General features: G+C 37.9%; 1 protein-coding gene across 4 annotated transcripts in view; it reads right to left on the reverse strand.

The window, feature by feature from the left end:
• Positions 1-22,403, reverse strand: part of LOC131434692 (protein charlatan) — a 48,740-nt gene that overhangs the window by 12,745 nt on the left and 13,592 nt on the right. For 2 of the 4 annotated variants that reach the window (XM_058601690.1, XM_058601687.1), the window contains exon 2: positions 1,309-1,794. In XM_058601690.1, coding sequence (XP_058457673.1) covers positions 1,309-1,756 — 448 coding nt within the window. In that variant the 5' untranslated portion in view covers positions 1,757-1,794. Of the gene's footprint in view, positions 1-1,308; positions 1,795-18,656; positions 18,900-22,403 lie in introns of those variants that run through there. The other 2 variants (XM_058601688.1, XM_058601689.1) reach the window with 2 other exon arrangements.

Here is a 22,403-nt window from a genome sequence, read left to right on the forward strand (position 1 = left end):
TAGTAGTTATTAAAATTAACTAGTTCTCCTACAAATTGACTGTACTAAAACCCCGTCCTCGAAAGTAAACAATTGTTGAACACTAACCTTCATATTCTCATAGACATGGATGACTCAAAAAAGTATTTCTGATTAAAGCAATGTCTAGATGGTACATTTTTTTGTGCACTGATTGGATCTTCTGCGATTTTAGCGCTTAGGACAGTTGCTTTAGAGACCACGTAGACTCTCTGGGGGAGGGGGGTTTCATAAAAGTCTTCGTTTGTCTACAAGTGGGGAGTGGGGATTTTGTTCAAAGTCTACGTAGTCTCTAATTTTTTTCATTGAAAAAAGATCACTGCGAAATTCAGTCAACTCAGTCAGAATTTTTTTTCAAAAGCTTGGCTACTTAAGGAAAAATAGATTTGAAAAAAATGCGCAAGTACAACTATGCGAAAAATACACCAGACTGAACGTGAGCATGCAAGAAGAAACCCCATTTTGTTTACCATCGTTTGAGAAACATTGTATCTCATTGCTACTTGTGTATCTGTAATAACTAAGAATTCATGGCACCATCCGGTGACCGATTTTTACAGCTGACTTAATATTGTTGCACTCGTTGTATGGCATGAATTCTCAACTTGTTGAACAACAAAATTTGTCTACACCACTCTTAAATATTTTAAGTACCACTAAGCACCTTGTAAATACTTGGTTAAAATGTTACTGGATATTTTTTTCTTAGTCGCGTTCATGAATTTTCTCAGGGAAACTATAAAACGCAATGAATGATGTCACCGAGAATAAATTTAACAAAATTTCCATCATGTTATGTGAAGAGGAAAAGTCTACGTAGACTTCGACTTTTGGTCTACGTGGTTTATGAGCGGACCCTTATTTATTTGGCAAATGCCAGATTTTTCTCGTTTCGCCAGACACTTAGTTAGAGATTAACCAGTTCTTTTGCCAGATTTTACAAATTTTACAAGATTTTACAAATTTTGTCAGATCTAACCAGATCTTTACGGTTTTGGCCTCTATACGATAGGTGGCGAAACCTTTTCGTTTTGCTAACTCAAAATAAAGTCCGGTCAAAATTTCCTTGTACATAGTTAGACACAGACAAATCCCGATAAATTTTTGAGTCAGAGACAGATTTTTGAAAAAATAACATGGCAACTCTGCTTACGAGCCATAAGATACTACAAACACATAGCACATATTTTACATGGTACAAGAGTCATATAATAACTACATAATATCTCTAAATAGACGAATCAGATCTGGTATACTTAGCCGATACTTCAATGATGTACAATTGGGTACCTATGTCAAACTCACTTGTGCTAGCAGGCTTCGCCGTATTAACGGGAAAGTTAACTGGGTTCAGTATGGCACCTGGAGGCGGGAAGCCGTTTTGCATGAGAGCGGCCAGTCCGAAAGCCGTTGTTAGGTGATCCTCCGTTTTGAAGGCGCCGCTTGGCTGCTGCTGTGACTGGGAATGTTGACCCTGCTGTTGTTCGTTCACGGTCGTGGTTTCATAATCAATTTGTGTTAAACTTCGATCCGACACCAGTGTTGTGAATGATCGCTCTCCACCTTCGGGTGCGGCTGGGGTTCCCGATCCCAGCTGAGCAACCTGTGCCACCTGAGTATTGTGCGGATAGAGACCATGGGCCGATTCTTCCCCGTACAGTTTACGCGTTATCTCCTTGAACATGTCCTCGTACGCCTCTACCCCGGTGGGTTGAGACGTTGGGATAAGCGTGGTCATCACGCTTGTTTGAGGCTGCCAAATAATATGGCAATTATCTGAAAGAGAGTAGAAAAATATATAATATTTATTGAGTGCCTCTCGTATGAATAACGTAATTTTTACGCGTTATATTTGAATATATTTTCAATGTGGAAACATAATTATTCTCTATGCATGGATGTATTTAGAAAACCCAATAGCTTCCCCAGTTTCGTTCGAATTTGCGATATCATTGCACCTACTACTTGAAAATATCTATCCACTCATCGATTTGAATGAAAAAAACCATTTGTTTTCGAAAGTCTATGAAACATAATTTATTTCAATTCCAATTCAATTTTATTTTCGAATGCATCCATCCGAAAGCCATCAAATTTTTGAGTTCCAATGTCGGATATTTCCAATATATATATTTTAGTTTCAGTCAGGCCCGTGCGGGGAGGGGATTTGGGGGAAGATTTTTCAACAGTAATTTACATGAACAATAAAGTACTTATTATATAAAAATATAAAAGTGCAAATAACTCGACTTTTCTTCCAAATTTTTGCAACTTTCCCATCTTTTGAACCTACCTACCCCCCAAACATCCCCCCCCCCCCTTGAACCTACTCTTGAATGATTCCTGCGCACTGGCCTGGTTTCAGTATTTGTACAATTTTGTTTTCCAGCATTTGCACAATTTTATTTTCAAAACTTCTGCGTCTCTCACTATGTTTGCTAATCATCAGAGACGAAAGTTTACATGATGTAATGCTTTTCATTAAGAGAAATTTCGCTCGGTTATAAAGCGATAATGATACCCTAATCGTCAGTACCATTTACATTACCGTCAGTATTAAGCCTGTTGAGCGTCTATTCTGATGAAAAAAGACCACCCACTCAGAGAAGAAAAATCTAACCCCCATGTGAAAGACACCCACATCCGAACGAAAAGTGGTAACAACAAACTGCGGTGGGTTAGTGAAACATGAGTCGGAACACTAGCCGATTTCTGGTTGTGAATAGTTCAGCTGTCCGCTTCATCTTAAATGATGTATTTTTGTATATGTACAATTATACAACAGATAGCTAAAACCAATAAAATATAATCGAAATACAGCTTAACGCAAAACCATTGGGATTAAATTATTTACTACGGAAATTCCAACACGATATTCAGAAGAGCTCCTTCGAAAGAATAAGTCAAAACATCCTCGAAAGTAAAATAAACGTCAATATGTAAACATCTTTCCTACATCACAGCTCACGAATACACGTTTACAGGAAGTGTGTGAGCGCATCACAGGTCAGCAACCGAAACTCGCACAAAAAATTCAAGTTCACATAGTAGTAGCTACGCCTAAGCAAGCGATAGGCACAACTCACATCCTCCTATGTTCCTACTCAAACAACTGTTGCTTCAACGAGTACTATTACTGTTGGTTTTTTTACTCCCACCGATAAAACGAATACAACCGCGAATCCGAGACAGGGCCGCGAGCCGGTAGCGTTGAACCTTTCTAGTCGCTTGTGTGTACTTCGTGGTGGGTGATCGTGTCGTGAACGAGCAGCGAGCGACCATCATCAGATTAGACACTGGGTGGTGGGTGGCTTTAGAGTGAGTGGGCGTTATACCCCACTTTTCGTTTCGCCCACTTCGATTGTCACTTTTGTCGGACGCTTCCTTTATCGGGTGTGTTACGCGGTTTCACCATCATCATCGTCATCATCAACATCATCTGTGTTATCGTTAACGTTCGGTCGGTATGCGTTCGTTAGTTTGGATATTTTTCCAAGCAAGCGTGGGTGCCGAACTTTAAGCTCATGCAGAACAAGAACGAAACTCCCAGTATTCGGTTCAACAAATCTACACGCAAAATGTCACGTGGTGGGCTTTCGGAGTCACTGTAGCGGGTTATAAAAATGAAGGGAAATAGGGCTACTGAACATTTTTTGACGTGGATGAATAGAATTTTTTTCTTTTTAATTATATCATACAAGTGTAAAGGCGTACTGCTTAAGCTCTAAGATGCCGAGGGCAGGATGAATTGAATAGAATTAATGTTAGGTGATTTTTTTTATGTTAAATGATGTTTTGATTACAAAGGTATTAGGATCATAAAGTTTTGCTGGTCCGAAAAGGCCAATGACCTGACGGTTAAAACCTCTATAATCGAAACAAAAAAATCCAAAGGCTCCACACTTTTTCACGATAATCACATGCAAAAATAGACGACTTTTAATTTGCATTCAGTTCACGGAATAATATCACAACAATTTAAATGCTTTAATGTTTTATTGCTATCAAAGTCAATTACCTTTCTTAAAAATTCCATTACATAAATTCAAAAGGTTCATAAATTTATCTGAAAATTTCAATCAAAAAGTTCCCTTCCTTAAATAAATATGGGAAAGTGATTTTGTTTGTAGTTTAAAATATGCAATATTACAGATATTCGATTTTGGGTTAACAACATCTTTAATATTGTTTTTTTACGATATCAAGATGAGGGCATTCGGCGAAATGATCTTTTAGGCGAAAAGGCTTTCGACACATACGCATACTCGACCCGTTCTCAACCGAGTATAAAACCATTAGAAAGAGGAAAGGACGTTGTGAATTGACAAAATGTAACAACACAGTTTGTTATTTGACTCGTCAATGCTACACGGTTTATGTTGAACTGTTATGCCAGAAGTAAAGCTCAAACTCGACTTGAGTAACATTTTTTTTAATGCACCAAAGCACATCGTACTAACTGACGTGTCTAACGTAAACTAGTTCCGACTTAACTGGCCGATTCAGATTGTGGTTATTTAGGGATTAGCCTATTTTTGTGCACGAGACATGACTTTTGTTGGACATAACAGTTCAACATAAACTGTTATACACTGACGAGTCGAAGACGAAACGCTAAGAAAAAAGGCTTTTGTTATTCAATAAATTACGAATAAATTTTTACAAGCCAACTTCGCAGTCTACTACTTGTACAGCTGAACGAGTTTTGTTCGTTTTACATAGAAAAACATTATAAATTCTACTGGGAACGCCATCGTACATATGACGCAATTCACAGTAAGTTTTTTTGCTAACATACAAAGTTGATACAGGACCATGACATCACATTAGTCAATTTTTAAAACCTTATCAGAAAAAAAAACCTCATTCCAATCGCTTGTAAATATCGATCTCAGAAGACGTATAACTATATGATTCAAAGTTGGAAACCTTAGTTTTTTAGGATAACACACATATCGAGTGTTCCTAGAACCAGTTTGACGAGTAAACACCCGAAAACAATGTTTGAAACCGTTTTAAAAACTCCCGGTTAATCGAAGTTCTCAGAAAACTTCACGCTACAGGGTATTGTCCCAACAGTAAAGATACCAGCTTGTTACCTGGTTACCAATTCACGGATTGTCATGAAATCGAAATCAATTCGTCTTCCAGAAGTAACAAACAGAAAACTCCGACTCGATTTCCTCACACTGCAAGCTACACCTGCCGGGTGGCTGACAGTAGAAGGTTGTCGCTTGTCAAATTGCGGAGTCCGCGTTCCAGTCGAGGGGCTCTCTAACGGTAGCCACTGATTCGAAGGAGAAACCATTTGACAGACACCCGCGAGTATTAAATGCAGTTCACTTGGGTTATACAGAAAGAGAGGAATGATGAAACAAGAGAAATTTAGAATCTAGCTATTGGGTGGTCCTCCCACTGAGCACGCGGACAAAAGCATTGTTCAAATGATGCCGACTGAATGTGAACCGAGACGACGCTTCAAAACTATGACAAGTAAACAATATCTAGCGATTATAATTAAAATATTGTGATACTACCGAACAATGAATTCCCTTTCTCTTCAAGACTTTTTGATGTATCATGAAACTTTAAATAAGTTTCGTCTCATTTTAGTCTCATTTGTTCAACATTAATAACACGTGCGTCACGATTTGCAATGCTCACGAATCGCTTAGTTTACTGGCTCACAAGCTAACGGCAGCATATCTACTCCTAATTGGGAGAGCAATACCGTGAGTGGGCGCACTAGCGAAAAACTCCCCTTCCTGCGAGAGACAACGCAATGTAGATGTTGATTTTTCCCTTGAAACTTGCTGATACGCATCCTCGCACTCCTGGGACGTACAAAAGAGAAAAAACGGTTCGGTTGGGGTGGTAAGCAGTTGCGCCGTACGGTTCCCATTCCACAACTGCAGCGGCAACCGGTATTTTGTGTGCGCACAAAATTATCCTTCAGAAGGGGAAGCCAGTGGTGCGTTATCAGCATTTTGTACCGAGAAAAATGAATTGTTATTGCCACTATATATGAGCAATCTGGGTTCATTTAGAAGATCGAATTGCCATAGCACTTGCGCCATATCAGAGGAAGGGGGTGTATGAGAGAAAAAGGTCACTGTCTTCAGTAGACTGAATACTGTAATTGCAACGGTTTTGGTTGAGAAAAAATAATACTAAGCTTCGTAAACCTTGATATCGGACACATTTGCCACTTCTGGATTTTTTCATATCTGGCATTCGAGGCGACTAAAGACAACTAAGCTAAATTTTAAATGTTCTCATGGAGATTTTTTTTCTCTACAGAACTACAGTCAAGTACAAACTGTCGATATACCCGTCATGATAAGCACAAGTGGTGCGTTTTACAAAAAATAAGGGTTTATAAAAAAAAGTTTAGAAGATTTCGGGCAGCGAATCAAACTCTTAAAATTTAAGAGTTGGAAATTAAAACTAATAATATTGAGCAAAAACGTGTTTAATCCACCTATCAGTGAGATGATACCTTTTTTTATCAATCCGCGTGTGTTTATGTAAGCTCCACTTTAGAGTTTACGGCAATTTAAGGTACTTCCAGAGCCGGTATTCAGGAACCAGCATAATCCAAACCGATTCGTATGGCCATATGACGAATAAATTACAACAGTTTTGAGTCCAACTTTGAAGCTTTTCGGGATTGTCATCTTCTATATCGGTTTGAATTTTAAAAATTCATAATCATGTAATTCGAGAACCGGAAGTCATAATTTGATAAAATTAATTAATTTTTGTGTGTATGTATAAAATTAATTAATTTTGTATATAAGTTTATTTTAATTTGAATTTTTGTTTCTGTAATTCGATTAGGCTTTTTTGAGAAAACTATTGAGCTTTGAGAAACGATTTCATACTGGAACCGGAATTCTAAAATCGGTATGGCCGAAGTCATATAAATTCATCTGAGAAACTGTATAGTTTACATTTGTTTCAAAATATTTGATTATCAGTGAAGACATCTTTGAGAAATCATAGCACGAAATAAATTTTTAGGTGCCTTCTGAATCGACAACTGAATACCACTAAAACTGAAAAAAGTTAATTTTTTTATCGACTATCCAAATCTGCTAACCCGATAAACCTGATTAATTTATGTGGAATAGACATTTTTATACCAATCACCCTGTATCCCCGAAACCGGAAGTTGGATCTGACTGAAGAGCAAGATGTTTTATAGAATCTTGAAACTTTTTATTTGAATCTTAGATGATTCTTAGATTTCATTTGAATCTTAGATCGGTTCAGCCATCTACGAGAAGAATGAGTTACACAATTTTGATTTCGTTTCATATATCATCCTGTAGTTCCGGAGCCAGAGGTCGGAACCAAACATAATTCAGGAACTTTGTTTGCTCCCACATACGACTTTTCGTATGAATCTGAATTTGTAGAAAAGCAATTTTCCGAGAAAATTGAGTGATATTATTTGTCACACACGCATTTGCCGATCTCGACGAACTGATTCGAATGGTATATGGATGTTATGTTCTTCCAGCATTTATTGCTGTAAGTAGTTTAAAACAATATAATTAAAAAAAATCTGCCATCATCTGGTTTACATATGTTATATTCGAACGATTATGTTGCCAAAAACGAGCCGTGCTAAAATCGGTCCGAAGCTAAATGTCATGAAAAAGGATGCTGTACACAGTCTTTTTGGTACTAAGATACAATTGTATGTAACAGTATAAAAAATCGTGTTTTCCGTTGCTCCGAAATGCTTGTTCTTTGTCATACAGCGCTCAAAACTCCTACTGCCGGAATAGGGGGAAAAGTCGTTTACACAAAAATTTCGATATCTCCGTTAAAAATGGACGGATTTTAACAATCTATGGCTTGTTGGATAGCTATTACCGTGCGGAATCTAAGTCTGAAAACATATTCTGTTTTCAAGGTCAATTGTGACAGATACTGTCAAAAAACTGAAAATTTTGACATAAAACTTCGTATAACTCAAAAAGTAAACATCCGATCTCAAAACCATTCAATAGCGTTCTGGGTGACGGGGAGACCTTTCATTTGCGACTAGTTTGATCAAAATCGGTCCAACCATCTCTGAGATCTCGACCTCTTAGTTGACAACACACATACAGACACACACATACACACACACACAGACATTTGCTCAGTTCGTCGAGCTGAATCGATTGGTATATAACATTCGGCCCTCCGGGCCTCGGAAAATTTTTCGAAAGTTTGAGCAAATTCTATACCTATTTTTTATATATATAAAAAAAGGCAAAAAAAGGTAAAACCAAAAAAATGTATAATAGTGAGTGTAAAATTCTTGCCCACCACTTTTATTGAACTGAATATCAGACATTCTTAATTTTCGATGGAACTGACAAATCTTTTCCGGTCTGAATAAATGTTCTGGTTACTAGTAAGAGAATTTTCGAGCAAATAGGAATAAAGAAAAAAAAATTCCGTAAAATGACAATATAGCGTAAAGTTGTCCTAATTAAAGACTGGGTCATACTTGCAAATATTTAAATTGAAAAATTTGAAAGAAATTGTATGGTAGTAAGTAACAATAGAATAGCAATGATACAAATACAACAGTTTTCACCTGATTTCGCTATCAAAACTATTAATGCTCAACCAACTCCCAGGGAAGAAAATATCGACATCGGATGAATAAAACTGCTATCGGAAATGTTTTATATCCAGAAGCCTCCGACTCGATTGATAAACTGAGAACGAGAAGAAAATGTCTCTGCCTTTTTCGATAGACCGCTTTGGTTTGCTTTATATTTAGCACAGACGAACGATGAGACCAGAGATGGATCACCCACCAAGGGTTGAGCGCCCGAAGGGTTCAACAGGTTGTGAAATATATTCTTTTTTGTTACTTCTTCCTTCGGAAGACGACCTATATTTTCCAGACAACAGAAGTCCAACTTCGGAGAGAAACCATTGTCCGTCAATCTGCTTTTACAGAAATCACGTGCCGATTCTGACGAGGTGTGTTTTCCAAAGCTTTCCAGTTTGTATTTCGCATTATTCCACTGGGTGAAGGAGGCGAGTGAGATATTTATTATACCTGCCGTGTCCGACCGACAGAATCGCTGATGATGCCGCTCGCATACCGACACCCAAAAGTCCACCGACCGCAGGCCCTGGGCAAACTGGCAAACGCAACCAGCTCGACTCAGTGGGTGTCGCTTCGTTGCGTGTCGCACATGCGGATCTACAGACGGCCGACAAAGTAAGCACATACTTGTGCATTTTTCGAGTATTTCCGCGGGGGGTGGGAGGTTGAATTGAGGGAGTCGCATCAGACATTTTTTTTTATTTTAATATAATTAATGACCCCACACCCTTTGCGCTCGCCGTTAGTGAATTAAAACGGTGAGATAGCGGTGGAGATGTTGAATGTGTTGAGTGTTGGTGATAGAAGAAACTCGATGGAAGTGGGTTGATGGTAATGAGTACATAACTAAGGCCGGTAGAGCTGCTACCGCACGCTACAGCTCTGATGCTGCTGACACCGAGGATGACAGTGTCGGAAACCGGCGACGATGTCGGTCGATGTTTATTCAATGTCAACATCATGTGTGACATGTGACTGACTTTCGAGTTACTCTTCATGAGCATTTGAATATTTTTTTAATTTTTTCTTTAGATGGAAACGGGAGGATTTGCGAAACCTCAATTGTGTTATTTATCTACTATTATTGGTTTTGAAATTTTTATGATACTTTCATGTTTCTTTTCGATTCCTAAGATCTTCAAATTTCAACGTATTATTGTTTAATGTTAGCACTAGATCAATTATTACCAAATCTCGAAAAGTAAGCAACACTGAAATTTGATAATATCCAGTAATGTATCCGAACCATATAAAGCCCTTTTACACGAAGTGGCGTAGGATTATAGAGCAAAATACTAAAAGCTCCACTGATGATGTTATTTCTCAAATGTAATTCATCAATTGACTGAAAACTAAAAGAATGACATATCTGTTGGAAGAATAAAAAATGTGCCTTTTCAATTGCTCATAAGGTATATGCTGCGTATATATACTTTATGAGAACGTGAGCGGAAATGTTATGAAATGGCAATCCCCATGCACGAGCTGCCCACAGTGTCTCAATAATTACTATCCCAATCTGAGCACCACGAACATCCACCAATTTTAATATTTTCTCCATTTCATCTTTACGAGTAGGATAGCTACGAGCAAACCAGTCAGGGCTAGGAAGATGTGCCACATGATGAAAATTTACTACTTACGAAAAATCACGAAACGCTCCTTAGCGAAGGTTTTCTACTTCACGAGGAGTAACACAAAGATCATCATTTAACTTAGTCGTGGTTGTGTTTGTTGGGTTGTACTCCTCAGGGACTGACCGACGCACATTGACGACTCGATCGTCACACAGGCAAAGAAACGATCATCATCATCATCATCACCAATGGCATTGGGATGGGTTATTTCGGCATGGTGGTGAATCCCCTTCTTTGAAGTATCACTGTTCTGCAAAGGGCTTTAACATTTTCATTAGCTCTCTTGCTCTCTCTCAGGTCTTCGCGCAAGGTTTCTCCAAAATGGGTAGATGTTTGCGTTACCACAAACGATCCCTTTTCCACTCAAAAGCGTGCACCGTCTTGTTCGGCAGATCAACGATGAAAATTTGGAAAGTTTTTTGTACTTAGTTTTCCTACTTTTTCGAAGATTTTTTTTTAAATTTGCGTAGTATTGCTTGCTCTAATCGGGTAGAAATTTCCGATTCATAAATTTGTTTTATTTATTGCATTGCTTTTTTATATAACTTTGAGCCTCATTTTATTTGAGTTTTCTTTATTGTATTCCTGCTTGCGTGAGGTGCTTGTCGTACATGCCAGTTGTCATATGTTCGAAAGCTGATTTTAAAAGATTGTTAGTGTCAGCATGATCGAAGCTCTAGCCATGCAATTGTTTTGTTGGCTAAGAATCGGCTGCGAAGTTCGTCAGACTGCTTTAAATGTTGTTACAAGAGAATTTTATTTGTTTTGTTATGACGTAAAAGCTCAGAACAAAACCCAAAATGAAGAATATTCCGCCAATTAAGTCATGCCATGAAAATTTCATTGTGTATTTTATACCTATCCTAAACGATCCTACCGATCCTGAAATCATCAAAGCATGCGGAAAGACACATGTAACCCAAACTATCCTTCAAGTTAGTATGAATGATTCAAAGCGGTACGAATTCCACCCATTAGTTCAGGTTTTTTATACTACCGACTGTAGAATGGCTATGTATCCTTTTCAAATTCTAACATTTCGACAATAGCACGTTTCTAAGAATACTTAGTGAGTGAAATCAGTAGAAAAAGTACACGCTAAGGCAAAGCGACACGATGTCCTCTGTCTACATTCCTGCACGCTTTCTCTCAATCCGAGAGCCAGCATCTACGCATCGTGCTTCTACCAGAAATATACATGTTGTGTTTAGTTTTACTCCGCGACAAATATCATAACACCCACACTAACAAGAACCGAACGGAAAAAGCAAAGGATCAAAGCTGTGTGGGTGACGGGAGGATGGTGATTCGGTTGCCTACGTGGTGCTTGCCTGCCTTGGATCTTTGCCTGTGTATCACCACTACCAAATCGCAGCAACAACTGTCAGGGCACAGCCGAAACGATTAAAAAAACTCCGAAGGGTGGGATGGAGTTCACATTGCTGGAAGAGGAAGATGGAACAAAGATGAGTAAGAGTGGAAAGGAAACGCGCAAGGATTGGGTGGACGGGAGAACGGCGGGACATCCGGGTAGGAAGATAAATTTTCTGAGTCCATATGCTGGTTGTTCTTCGTTAGGTATCACAACTGACTGCTGCTTGATTGCTATTAATAAACATACACGGCGCCGTGGATCGACCGGGTTGAATTGTGGTTGGGTGTGTTTCACCCGAGCGACGGAAAAGATTTTTATGTTCTACTGCACTGGTTGCACGAACCCATGAAGGACGGTGTGCGTTTTCCGTTTCGAACTAGTTGTGATTAGTGTCCTTTGTTTTACATGGCGGAGCAGACTACAGCATGGCCATTGATGATTCCAATTTACACGGGATAATTACTAGAAATGTAATTTCAATAAATCAATAGATAGTAATTTTTGAACTTCATTCGATAATACAATAATTTTGCAACAACGCGTTTAAATGAGTGATAGGTTACTAGACTCATAAACAAGCAAATTTAGAGCCCCAAATTGATTAGTCATATTAATTCAATATGATTCGTGAATTGGGGACCAACTCAACTTCTCGTCTTTTCGGTGATAGAATCGTATTCCAATAAGAGTAATCGAAGCTAGTAGTAGTCTTATGGCACGAAATGTTGACAGTGTAAATCGGATAAGGCAGCATATCTAATCCACTTCACCTTAATTTCCCAACTGCTAAAGGAGGGCATCAGTCGCATTTTTCTTCACAGAAATTGACGCTAAATTGAAAAAAAAACGGTTTGGGAACAGCTAGTTGACTTTGCTAAAAATTACATTATCACACTAAATATTATTAGATGCGCGATACACATTCGAAATGATTTAAAACTGACGAAGGTTTGAAAAGAAGACTGAAATACAAATATCTGTTTCGGATACTATTTCGTGACTACTAAAATGATTTTTTTTTCTTTAAAGCAAAGATTTGCTTTGAATTTGAGCAGTTTGAAATTTGATAGTTCTTGAATGAGAAATATATTTTCCAAATTGAATTTTGGATGAACAAAGCATGGACGCTTCAAGCAAGGTTTTCTCTATTTATTCTTAAGTCACTCGAAAGTATTTATTTTTACAAAATATGCGTACTTCACCAAATAGTGAGATTTTTTCTAACCCACATATTCACTTTGAATCATTTGACGAATTCACATAACAGAATATTGCAATTGAGGTCAGAAATGTATCTCAACAGAACTTGAAGAAAGAGTGATTATCTTTGGGTTGCACATTCATTTCATGTTTCAAATACAAGCAATATCAGTGCTGAACGGATTCGAAGAATTGTCTGATCAATTCCTTTACATTTTTTATATTCTATGATTCATACATTTTTGTGCTATGTTTTGGCAACTTTTGACGTTCTTTCCTGACGATGATGAAAAAAAAAGTTTCGAAACGTTGACAGGCAGCTCTAAATTAATATTTAATAGAAGGAAAAATAAATTCACCAAAAGCTATATTTAAATTGATAGAGATTAGAAAGACATTAGCTCACTTTAGGTGAGTGAGCAATACCAATATGGAAACATATTAGGCAATCTAAATACACTGATGGGAAGCTATCAAACATCCAGTTATCGCATATTTGGGATTTTTTGCTATCTTTAATATGGGAAGGCATCACTGTGCGATATAGTCTTATATTGCAAGAGACCTTCTACAAACAGTTCACTTTTATACCGCGTCCAAGACAGTCAATCAATCATTCATATTCTCAATTCTGGCGTATTGATTTTTCGATAATATTCCATTTGCATTCTTTTTAACGCTGGTAAAATCAAATGCAGCTAGCATTTGATCGAATCACATTCGATCGAAAATACGTCGTTATTTAGAATAAACGAAAACATTTCGAAATGGACAAACCAAATTAACGAAAGGTTCCGGCATCAAGTTCGCTGCAAAAAATTACATTCGCTTCAGATTCCAACTAATGTCAAATCCAATAGAACTGGGCAATCCAATAGATGGACCCAAGCCCGGATTCGAGTCGGGTACGGGTGATGTTTTTTTTATAAAAACTCTCACTATACGGAGCCGGATGTCAATATAAAAATGCAAAACTAACCGTGTAACCTTTTTGTGTCATAATTTTGAACGCTTATAACTCAACCATTTGTTGATAGATTTATATAATTTAACTACCAATCGATTCGAAAATCTTTAACTTAAACATATGAAGTAAGTTTGTTTAACATATGAGGTTAGTAAGGTAGGTTTGAATCGACTTGTGTTTTCACAAACCAATTACATTCATTCGCTCGCTGGACAGTCACTTTTGACTGTGTGCCGTGTGTTGATGTTTATTGATTTTCCGTCTGCTGCACAACCGTGTTCACTTGAGTATATTGAATACCGATTTAGAAGTACTGTGGATTGTGATTCTACGGTAACTAGCAGACAATTTAAAACTATCGGCGATAGTTTTTGCAGACCTAATTTGAAGTGCTTGTATCTCGGTGATTTGTGGATGGATTTGCCTCATTTGATTAGAAAGCACTTTTTCAATATTGGTTAGAAATTGATATAGTCTTATGTAGCATAATATTTTCATATAATCTTGCTTCACAGAATCACGTAGACAGAAACCAGACTAAGTATAACAAAAACAATGCATTGCAATGCAAATCGTTATGCGGTATCAATTTGATCAAGTTGTTGTCTTACCAGGAATAAAATGCTTCATAAGATTTAGAATAAAATTCTGAAAGTTATCTTAAAGCGGCCTCATTGGTCGGGTTCGGGTTTGGAAGAAAATTTAGTGTCGGGTTCGGATCTGACACGAGTAAGTTTTTTTTTTCATTTTCGATCGGGTTCGAGTTGAAAACAATTGTTTACCACACAATCTCTAAAATCCTACCATCTATACAATGACTTGAAACTTTGATTGAATGTCGAACCTTTTGTAACACCAGCCCCAAACAACCTTAGCACTTCCGAGACACAGCTTCACTACAACAGAACTCTCGCATCAACGAAATCGTCATATTTTATTAACTATTGATCGTTTAACTCGGCGAAAGACCATAATCAGGCTAAAACCGTGTCAAAGTAAACCTTTTAAAAATGTAAACTATTGATCTGGTTTCTCATGGGCAATGTTTACAGATAGCAAGATTCTCGGGATTGGTGGGAACAGATGGCACGATGTTGGATTTTCCTTAGCAGTTTTATTTATTAGAAAGATTGATCCTTTTTTTATGGTTCTACCAACAGTCTTAGGAAAACAGACGATGTCGAAAAATGTACCACCTGATGAATCTTTGTTTAAAAATATTATTTTATTTTATTTATGCACAAATGAGCTGATATTTCTTTTTAGAAATCCCACCATGACAGAGGTGAAAACTGCTTTTGTGCAACAATGGGTGCTCTCTAAGATTGAAAATTCCCCCTTAAAGGATAAGGATGAGTCTTCAAGAGAGACGCAGGTTTTGAACAATGCCAATTATCAGCGCTTCTGGTGTCACGGATAGCACTTTCAAGAAACTATTGTAATCGGATCTAGATAGATAGATCTGATCTAGATATTTAAACTATATGATGCCATTATGTTTTATGAATCACCAAAGCTATTATCAAACATATCTCGTGTTATATGATTCGAGCTATCACTCCAAATATTAGACCCGAATTGGCGACACAAAATGAGTAACTGTAGATGAATGTGGAAATCGTGTGATCCAATAGATAAAATTAAACTCAAACGAAAAATTCAACTGAACAGATCGCCCCGAAAGTCAAAAGCAATGTAAGCTATCCTCGAAATATACTGCGTTGATTTTTTCATGCCGTGCGACAGTAGGAAAACCGGTACGTCCGATGACGTTAATCGTTCATTCAAATTCACGAGCTTTTTTATTATTTTTTCAACTCCCTCTTGAAGCTATCGGTGGCACTCACCTCAACACATGCACACATCGGGTAGAGCGATGAGAGATAGGAAAAACCCCACAGCGAAGAATACACAAGACATTCGACTTCCCGCCGGTCGTCTCAGGGGGCCGTCTAGGTTGCTGCACCCACCAAAGGAATTGCGTCGCGGTATGCTATATCGGTGGTAAGCAGAGAAGCCGAGTCCGCCAAGCAGGAGCAAAAGGTGGGTTTCTACGAAAAAATGTCCAAAAAGCAGCAGCTGAAATTTTTTTTAATCACCATATCGCATCATAACGCTGTCAGCCAATACTACTGTATGTAGTATCTACTTTCTAGCTGGAAAGCACACAAACAGACAGTCAGGCAAACAACACAAATCGGGACGATCTTCATTCGCCGTTGCTGAATGAGAGTCGACCCTCGCGACTTGATCTCGCTCGCTCTTTTCGTGGGATGGAAAAAGCGAGCGCATAATATGTTGCTTTGCCACGGTGATGGTGCTACAATGGAACAAGTTTCCACATGATCGTCGTCTTCTTCGTAATCGTCGGTTGCGACGACACGATTGAGGGGTGAGTTCTTTTTCTTCTTTCTGCTCGTCCGTCCGGGTGTAGCTGCTCTGTTGGCGCATCAGGTTATTTTTTCCCTTACCGAAAGCCGGTTGCGATCATGTCTTCTAGTTCCATATGCCGGAATGCAAAGGGTGGTGGTGGGTGTTTCGGTGCGAAGCAACGGTCGGAAAGTGTGTTTTCGCTTCCTTTCTTCGGTCTGTGTGTGAATGTGTTCACCCTACTGTTTCTCCTGAGCAGATCACTCTATTCTTACTTCTCGTGCCGGTTCTTGGCTGTTTGTGACTATGTGCACGGGGGGTTCTGGGTTTCCTATGTGAATCATATCCTTGGTGTTTTCTTGTCATTCCATTCTCCAGTAGAACGATCGCGATGCTAGCGTCAGACGAAACGCTTTGTGATGAATTTACTACTGACAGAGCGAAAGGTTGGATACTGAGTCACTCGCAAAATTGGGCATACACATAAAGTCCTTTTAATATTATACTGTTTTTTAGGAAATAAAGGAAACTGGGTTACATCAATTATAGTATAAAAATAATCTATTTTGCTCCAAAATATTAGTGAGCAAAAAACTAATAGGGCTATTGTTTCAATAGTCATATCATTAGTAGAGTCGCATTGTCATTAGTAGCGCAAATTACTTTTCCATAACTACTTTTTGACAAAAAAAGAAGTAGCTGAATAGTCATTTTTTCTATGCATTACTATAAACACGAAGAAAACAATATATATATTGAACATCGATCGCAACAATAATATTATTTTCATTGTATTTTATTGAAGGCGCATTCAAAAACATGGAAATTGAATTTAGCTAGACAATTTAAAAAACGTTGTAAAGTTTACACATCATATTAAATTTGTAGTATAAAATACTGAACTGCTCTTTTATTCTTGATAGAAAAGCGTTAATTTTTACAATGTCGTTGGTGACTAAGTTTGAATTAGTTTACTTTAAAAGTTATTTTCATGTTATGGAAAGATAAGTTATTTCAGAAGGACATTGCAATGCAATAAGATAATTTTAGATGATCTCCATGGTGTCGGTAAAAAAACGATTAGTTCTTGAATAGTAAATTTTGTACAGTGTATTCGCAGAATCATTGAGGCGCTCGTTAACGCAATTTTGATTTATTCCATTGTAAGTGTTGGAGCATTGAGTGCACGTACACTGAGGTCTTTTTTTATGCGGTCTTTTTTATGCGGATTTTTTTACGCGACTTTTTCATGCGAATTTTCAGAGTTATGCGGTTTTTTTTATGCGAAGTTTCAGAGTTATGCGGTTTTTATTTATGCGAATTTTCAGAGTTATGCGGTTTACCTTTCTGCGGTCTTTTTTTATACGAAGTTTCAGAGTTATGCGGTTTTTTTATGCGAAGTTTCAGAGTTATGCGGTTTTTTTTATGCGAATTTTCAGAGTTATGCGGTTTTTTTTATGCGGTTTTTTTATGCGGTACGTAAATTCGCATAAAAAAAGACTTCAGTGTTTTAGATTCTATTGCGTATTTTTATCAATGCACATTTACGATTCAGGAATATTTAATAGAGAAGTGATGATGAGTTTGAAATCTAATTATTTGAGATATACATCAAAAAAGATTTCAATTTGAAATTCTATAACATTACTTCTTTGTCATTAAGTAGTTGGAATAATATCTGCAGAGTGCGGATAAATGTTACCGGAGAGAACAAAAAATCTATGCAACATATGTCAAACATGTCACGGAATTCTATTTTGTTACCGGCAAATGTCTCCTTGGTAAAACGTTTCCTATCTCATCGGTGAAAACGTTTTACTAGCGTTAGTTCTGTATTAAAAAGAAAACTGCAATGAAATCCAGCTTCATGAACGATGCCCTGGCAAGCAAACACAAAAACAGTGCTCTCTCATCTCAAAAAGGGCTTTTTTGTGAAGTGTATCAAAAAATATTGTCAAACAAAGCAACCCGCCGATAATCGAAAACGAATGGGTGATGTGTCTGAAGAGTGTGAGGTGGTGGGTGTGCGGAGAACTGACCGTCGAAAAAAAAGCAATAACAACCTACCAGCACAGCACACAGCAGGAACAGGACCAGTGGGTAAGCAGGTGAGGTAAATGGATGGATGAGGAGGTGAGCGAAAAAAGAAAACTTATGGCGGCAGTCCACCCACTGGCTAACCTCGTTTCTGTGTACACATCGAGACGCGGAGACGGAGAGCTGCTTGATGTGCGAGGTTGCCTGCTGCCTCGCGCTTTATCAGCTACAACAGCACGCCTCGGTTCGTCTCAATGACATTCGAGAGTTCGTCCGTAGATCGGCAGCCGGAGTATTTTTTACCCATTTTGTTCCTGTTGCTGCCATGCAATTCTTGACATTGAACAAGCGAGCGACTGGAGGCAATAAGTGACCGGAAAAGCACCCCATGTGCTTACTTGCAGGGTTAAATGAGAAAAATGGGCTTACCTTTGTCTAAGCGGATGCACCTCGATAATATTTCACTTGCACTTCTCACGTTTACACGACACGACACTAGTTTGTCACTGAAACGCACTACGTGCTGATAATGATAGTGCTTAAACCTGTTGTCCCTTCAGATTCTCTTCCGAATCCCACAGAAAATGTAACAAAAAACAACGTGAAGAACGAGCGACGACTGCTACGAGAGAAAACCTGCGTGTCTCTACTCCGGGGTTTGACGATGTATTGAAATGCGGTGGACCTTCTTTCCTTACTAGCAAGCTGGCGTTGCTGGTTGTGTGGCGATTCCCATTTGCTTTGCTCGTATGGTAAGGTGCTGTCTGTTCCACTACTACAACCACGTGCTCCCAACGAAACAGAAAAGGCGATGGCAGTGCAAAAATCGTTCTCGCTCTCTCGCATACTTGTAAACTACCACACCTCGGTAAGAGAGCGTATCACATCAGGCAACCCACCCAAAAACTCCCTCACCCACACAGTGGCTCAAGGAGCTGCCGCAGCACAGTCAGCGGCCCCTGAGGCGGCGGACTCATGAATACATGTTTGCCCGATCAAGGCTAACTGAGGTGGGTTTTGGTTTTCCTTTATTCGCTCGTGTGAAGATCGTGTCTTCGCCTGCTCGGGTTGTTTTGCAGTAGGTTTCAGATAGGGAGTAATAGTCGTAGTGTGCCCTTCATATATGTATGGACTCCTTGCTGCAGCGGTAACGGTAGTGGTAGTGGTGATGAATCTGTTGCTGTTCAATCGGACGAACAGTGGTGGGCTGTTATATGGGTAGTAAATATTTCTTTTCCTGCCGTTCGAACTTCGAAAAAGCGAACGTGTATTTGTGTGTCTGAAATAATTGCACACGGAGGAGTTTTTCAAACCCGTTTCAAGAGTTTTTTAAGCACGACGAAAGGAAAACAGCCCACCAAAGCAGACTGTTTGTTGCACCCTCATAGTGATTGCGTTGGAAAAATGCGGCTGCGATGCATTCACGTTATATTGGAGTGTGAAGCGTTAAATAAAAAAAAGTCGACAGTTTTGACCTACTAATTCAACACAAGGCTTAGCTTCACTATCTTTTGGAGCAACCTGTTGTATTGTCCTAAAATATTTCTTCAAGTTCGGAATGCGAATACTGGTATTCCCGCAAAGAACTTTAGAACAAAGTTCAACCTAAGACTTGGTAGAAAACAATGTGTATCAAAATTCTTACTCAATTTGATAATGAATTACATGAATTTTTTGGCAATATTTTTGGAAAGAATTTTGTTATTGCCAATTAACTTCACTGCTTAAGGGTCACTTAACCATTGAATACCGGGTTCTGGTCATTGAAATTAATGGTTTTGGCGATTGTTCCTGAAATCTTCGATATTTCCAATCCAACAGATTTCAGGAATTCAGAAATCACACATTATGGTACATTAAAATTAATACTATTCCTTGCCAATTATAAATCAAACTGTCTCTCAGTTGAACTGTTAAATAGAAATTTATTCAAAAATTATTAAAAGAAAATTACCGTAAATTAAAAGATGATTTACATTTTAACGGTATGATAACAACCATTGCTTCGTCGTTCTCAGGGTAGTATATAGGATATGTAAGAGAAAATAAAGGATAAGTAAGAGAAAAAAAGTTGATCTTTCACCTACGTTATGGAAGGACGATGACTCATAAGGCTCTTCTATTGACGTCGAGAAGTATAAGATCTTATATAGCTTTATACTTAAACTTTGTGAAACAATTTTCAGCACCTTCAAATATGCATATTTATATTTACTTATTTACATATTTACTCGATTGAAGCGATTAATGATATGAAGTGTTACGCGTACTTCTATGTAAATGCAAAACATACAACAGTCGATGTTGGATCTATTCAAGGGTTGACCAAACCTTTTGTTTCATCATGATAAGTAAGGCAAATATTTGAATTTATTTTAAGCAAAACAAAATTGAATGGGTTGAATTTTCCATACACAAAATGAAGCAAAACGTAGAAATTTGCAGGACTGAACAAAACACACTCTAAAAAGTAGTACCGCGGATAGTGGTTCACCAAACTAAACTGAGTAGTAGAGGACAACTAGACATCCTTGCCCTAGAAACGATCTACAGATATCAATGAATTAGCCCTCCATCACAACTTGTTCCACCATAAATGTGCAAGTTTACAAAGATGATATACGCCAGAATAGGTACTACCCTCAATATGTTGGTTGAAACAATTCGCAGGAAACAGGTTATAAAAAAGTAATGAACGTATTGTTCAAATTAAAAAATAATATGTGCTTTTTAAACTGAAACTTAGAGTAAAACAACGGACGTTTTTGTGAGAATTTTATCAACGGACGTTTTTGTGAGACTAATTTTCAACGGACGTTTTTGTGAGACTAATTTCCATCGAATTTAATATTGAAAAAGCTTAGATTGCCAACGGTACTATGCAGTTGACAGACCCTGAAGTAGACACTTAAATTTTCTTGCTGAATCTCGACGAAATAATTGCCGAGATTTGCACAGCCAATTATTGCCGAATTCGTCATTAGTAATTTTACTGTTAGTTCGGCAAAACTATTTGGGATCGAATCATGGATTACCGAGTCATCAGTAATCGAGGGTAGAAAGGATTTTGCTTTATTATTGCACGAAAAACTTATCGCGAAGTCCAAGTTTGAGTAATAAGTGTATTTTATTAATGCTCATTTCAATTTAAAAAAATCAAACCCCGAAAAGAGATATCACAGATAAAAACATTTGTTTCCAGTGCTCGCCCTACCTGGAAATAAACAAACATTCAAAAGTATATTTAAAAAGAACATTTTGATTCCACTTAGCTTTTCACTTAATACCGAAATCTCTTTCATTCGCCAAATTCGTTAATATTTTTCAGCTCCATGAGAAATGGTGACGTCCGCTGCTGTACAAAATCGATGGATGACATTAGATGGCAAGTGTCGCGCCGAATTTCAGTAAAAGCAATTGCTGATTTCGGTATATTTGTGTTTACGGACATGTTCAGCAACATGTTATGCCAAACTTCGGCAATAAAATGCGCTTTACCGAGATATCAGAACTTTACAATAACGAATTTCGGCAATGAGCATGTGAATTACTGAACAATCAGTAAAATTTCGTGTTGCCGATCTAATTCGGCATTTCATTATGCCGAGCTCGAGAATCGGTTTTAAGTGTGTATGTGGAAACTTTTATTTTCTAAGAACACAGTACAAAGGAAACTTCCATCCACGAGGTTTGTCGGATATCGAATCCGAATGTAATTAAATAGAAGTCTTTGGAGTATTACGACCTTCCATTTGAATGTATAATAAATTAAAATTCTTATAGAAAACTAATATGATCTAAGAAGGGTTTCACAATTTCCGCAATAAAAGAAAGCACATTTTCGTCTCCTACACAACTATATACAAACATTTTCTGATCTCAACGAATTAACTCGAATATTTTTTGGAAATTGCGATCATTCCCACAAGCGGTAATTAGGCTACTAGATGCTACACTTCCCAAGTAACCAAAAGTTCTGTTAAAAAGGGAGCGCTTTTCCACTCATTTTCCACATTCGAAAGCTCTACCCAACATTCAAGTTACCAAAAATATCAAGGGTATACTTTACCGAAAGATCCACTTATACATTTAAGCAACAAGAAAGTTCAACTTTTTTTTGTAAACTTGTAAATGATGTTTTTGTGGTGCTGTAAAACTGTTGGATGCTTGGGTTGT

Source organism: Malaya genurostris, chromosome 3 (assembly GCF_030247185.1).
Source record: "Malaya genurostris strain Urasoe2022 chromosome 3, Malgen_1.1, whole genome shotgun sequence".
NCBI classification, from domain to species: domain Eukaryota; kingdom Metazoa; phylum Arthropoda; class Insecta; order Diptera; family Culicidae; genus Malaya; species Malaya genurostris.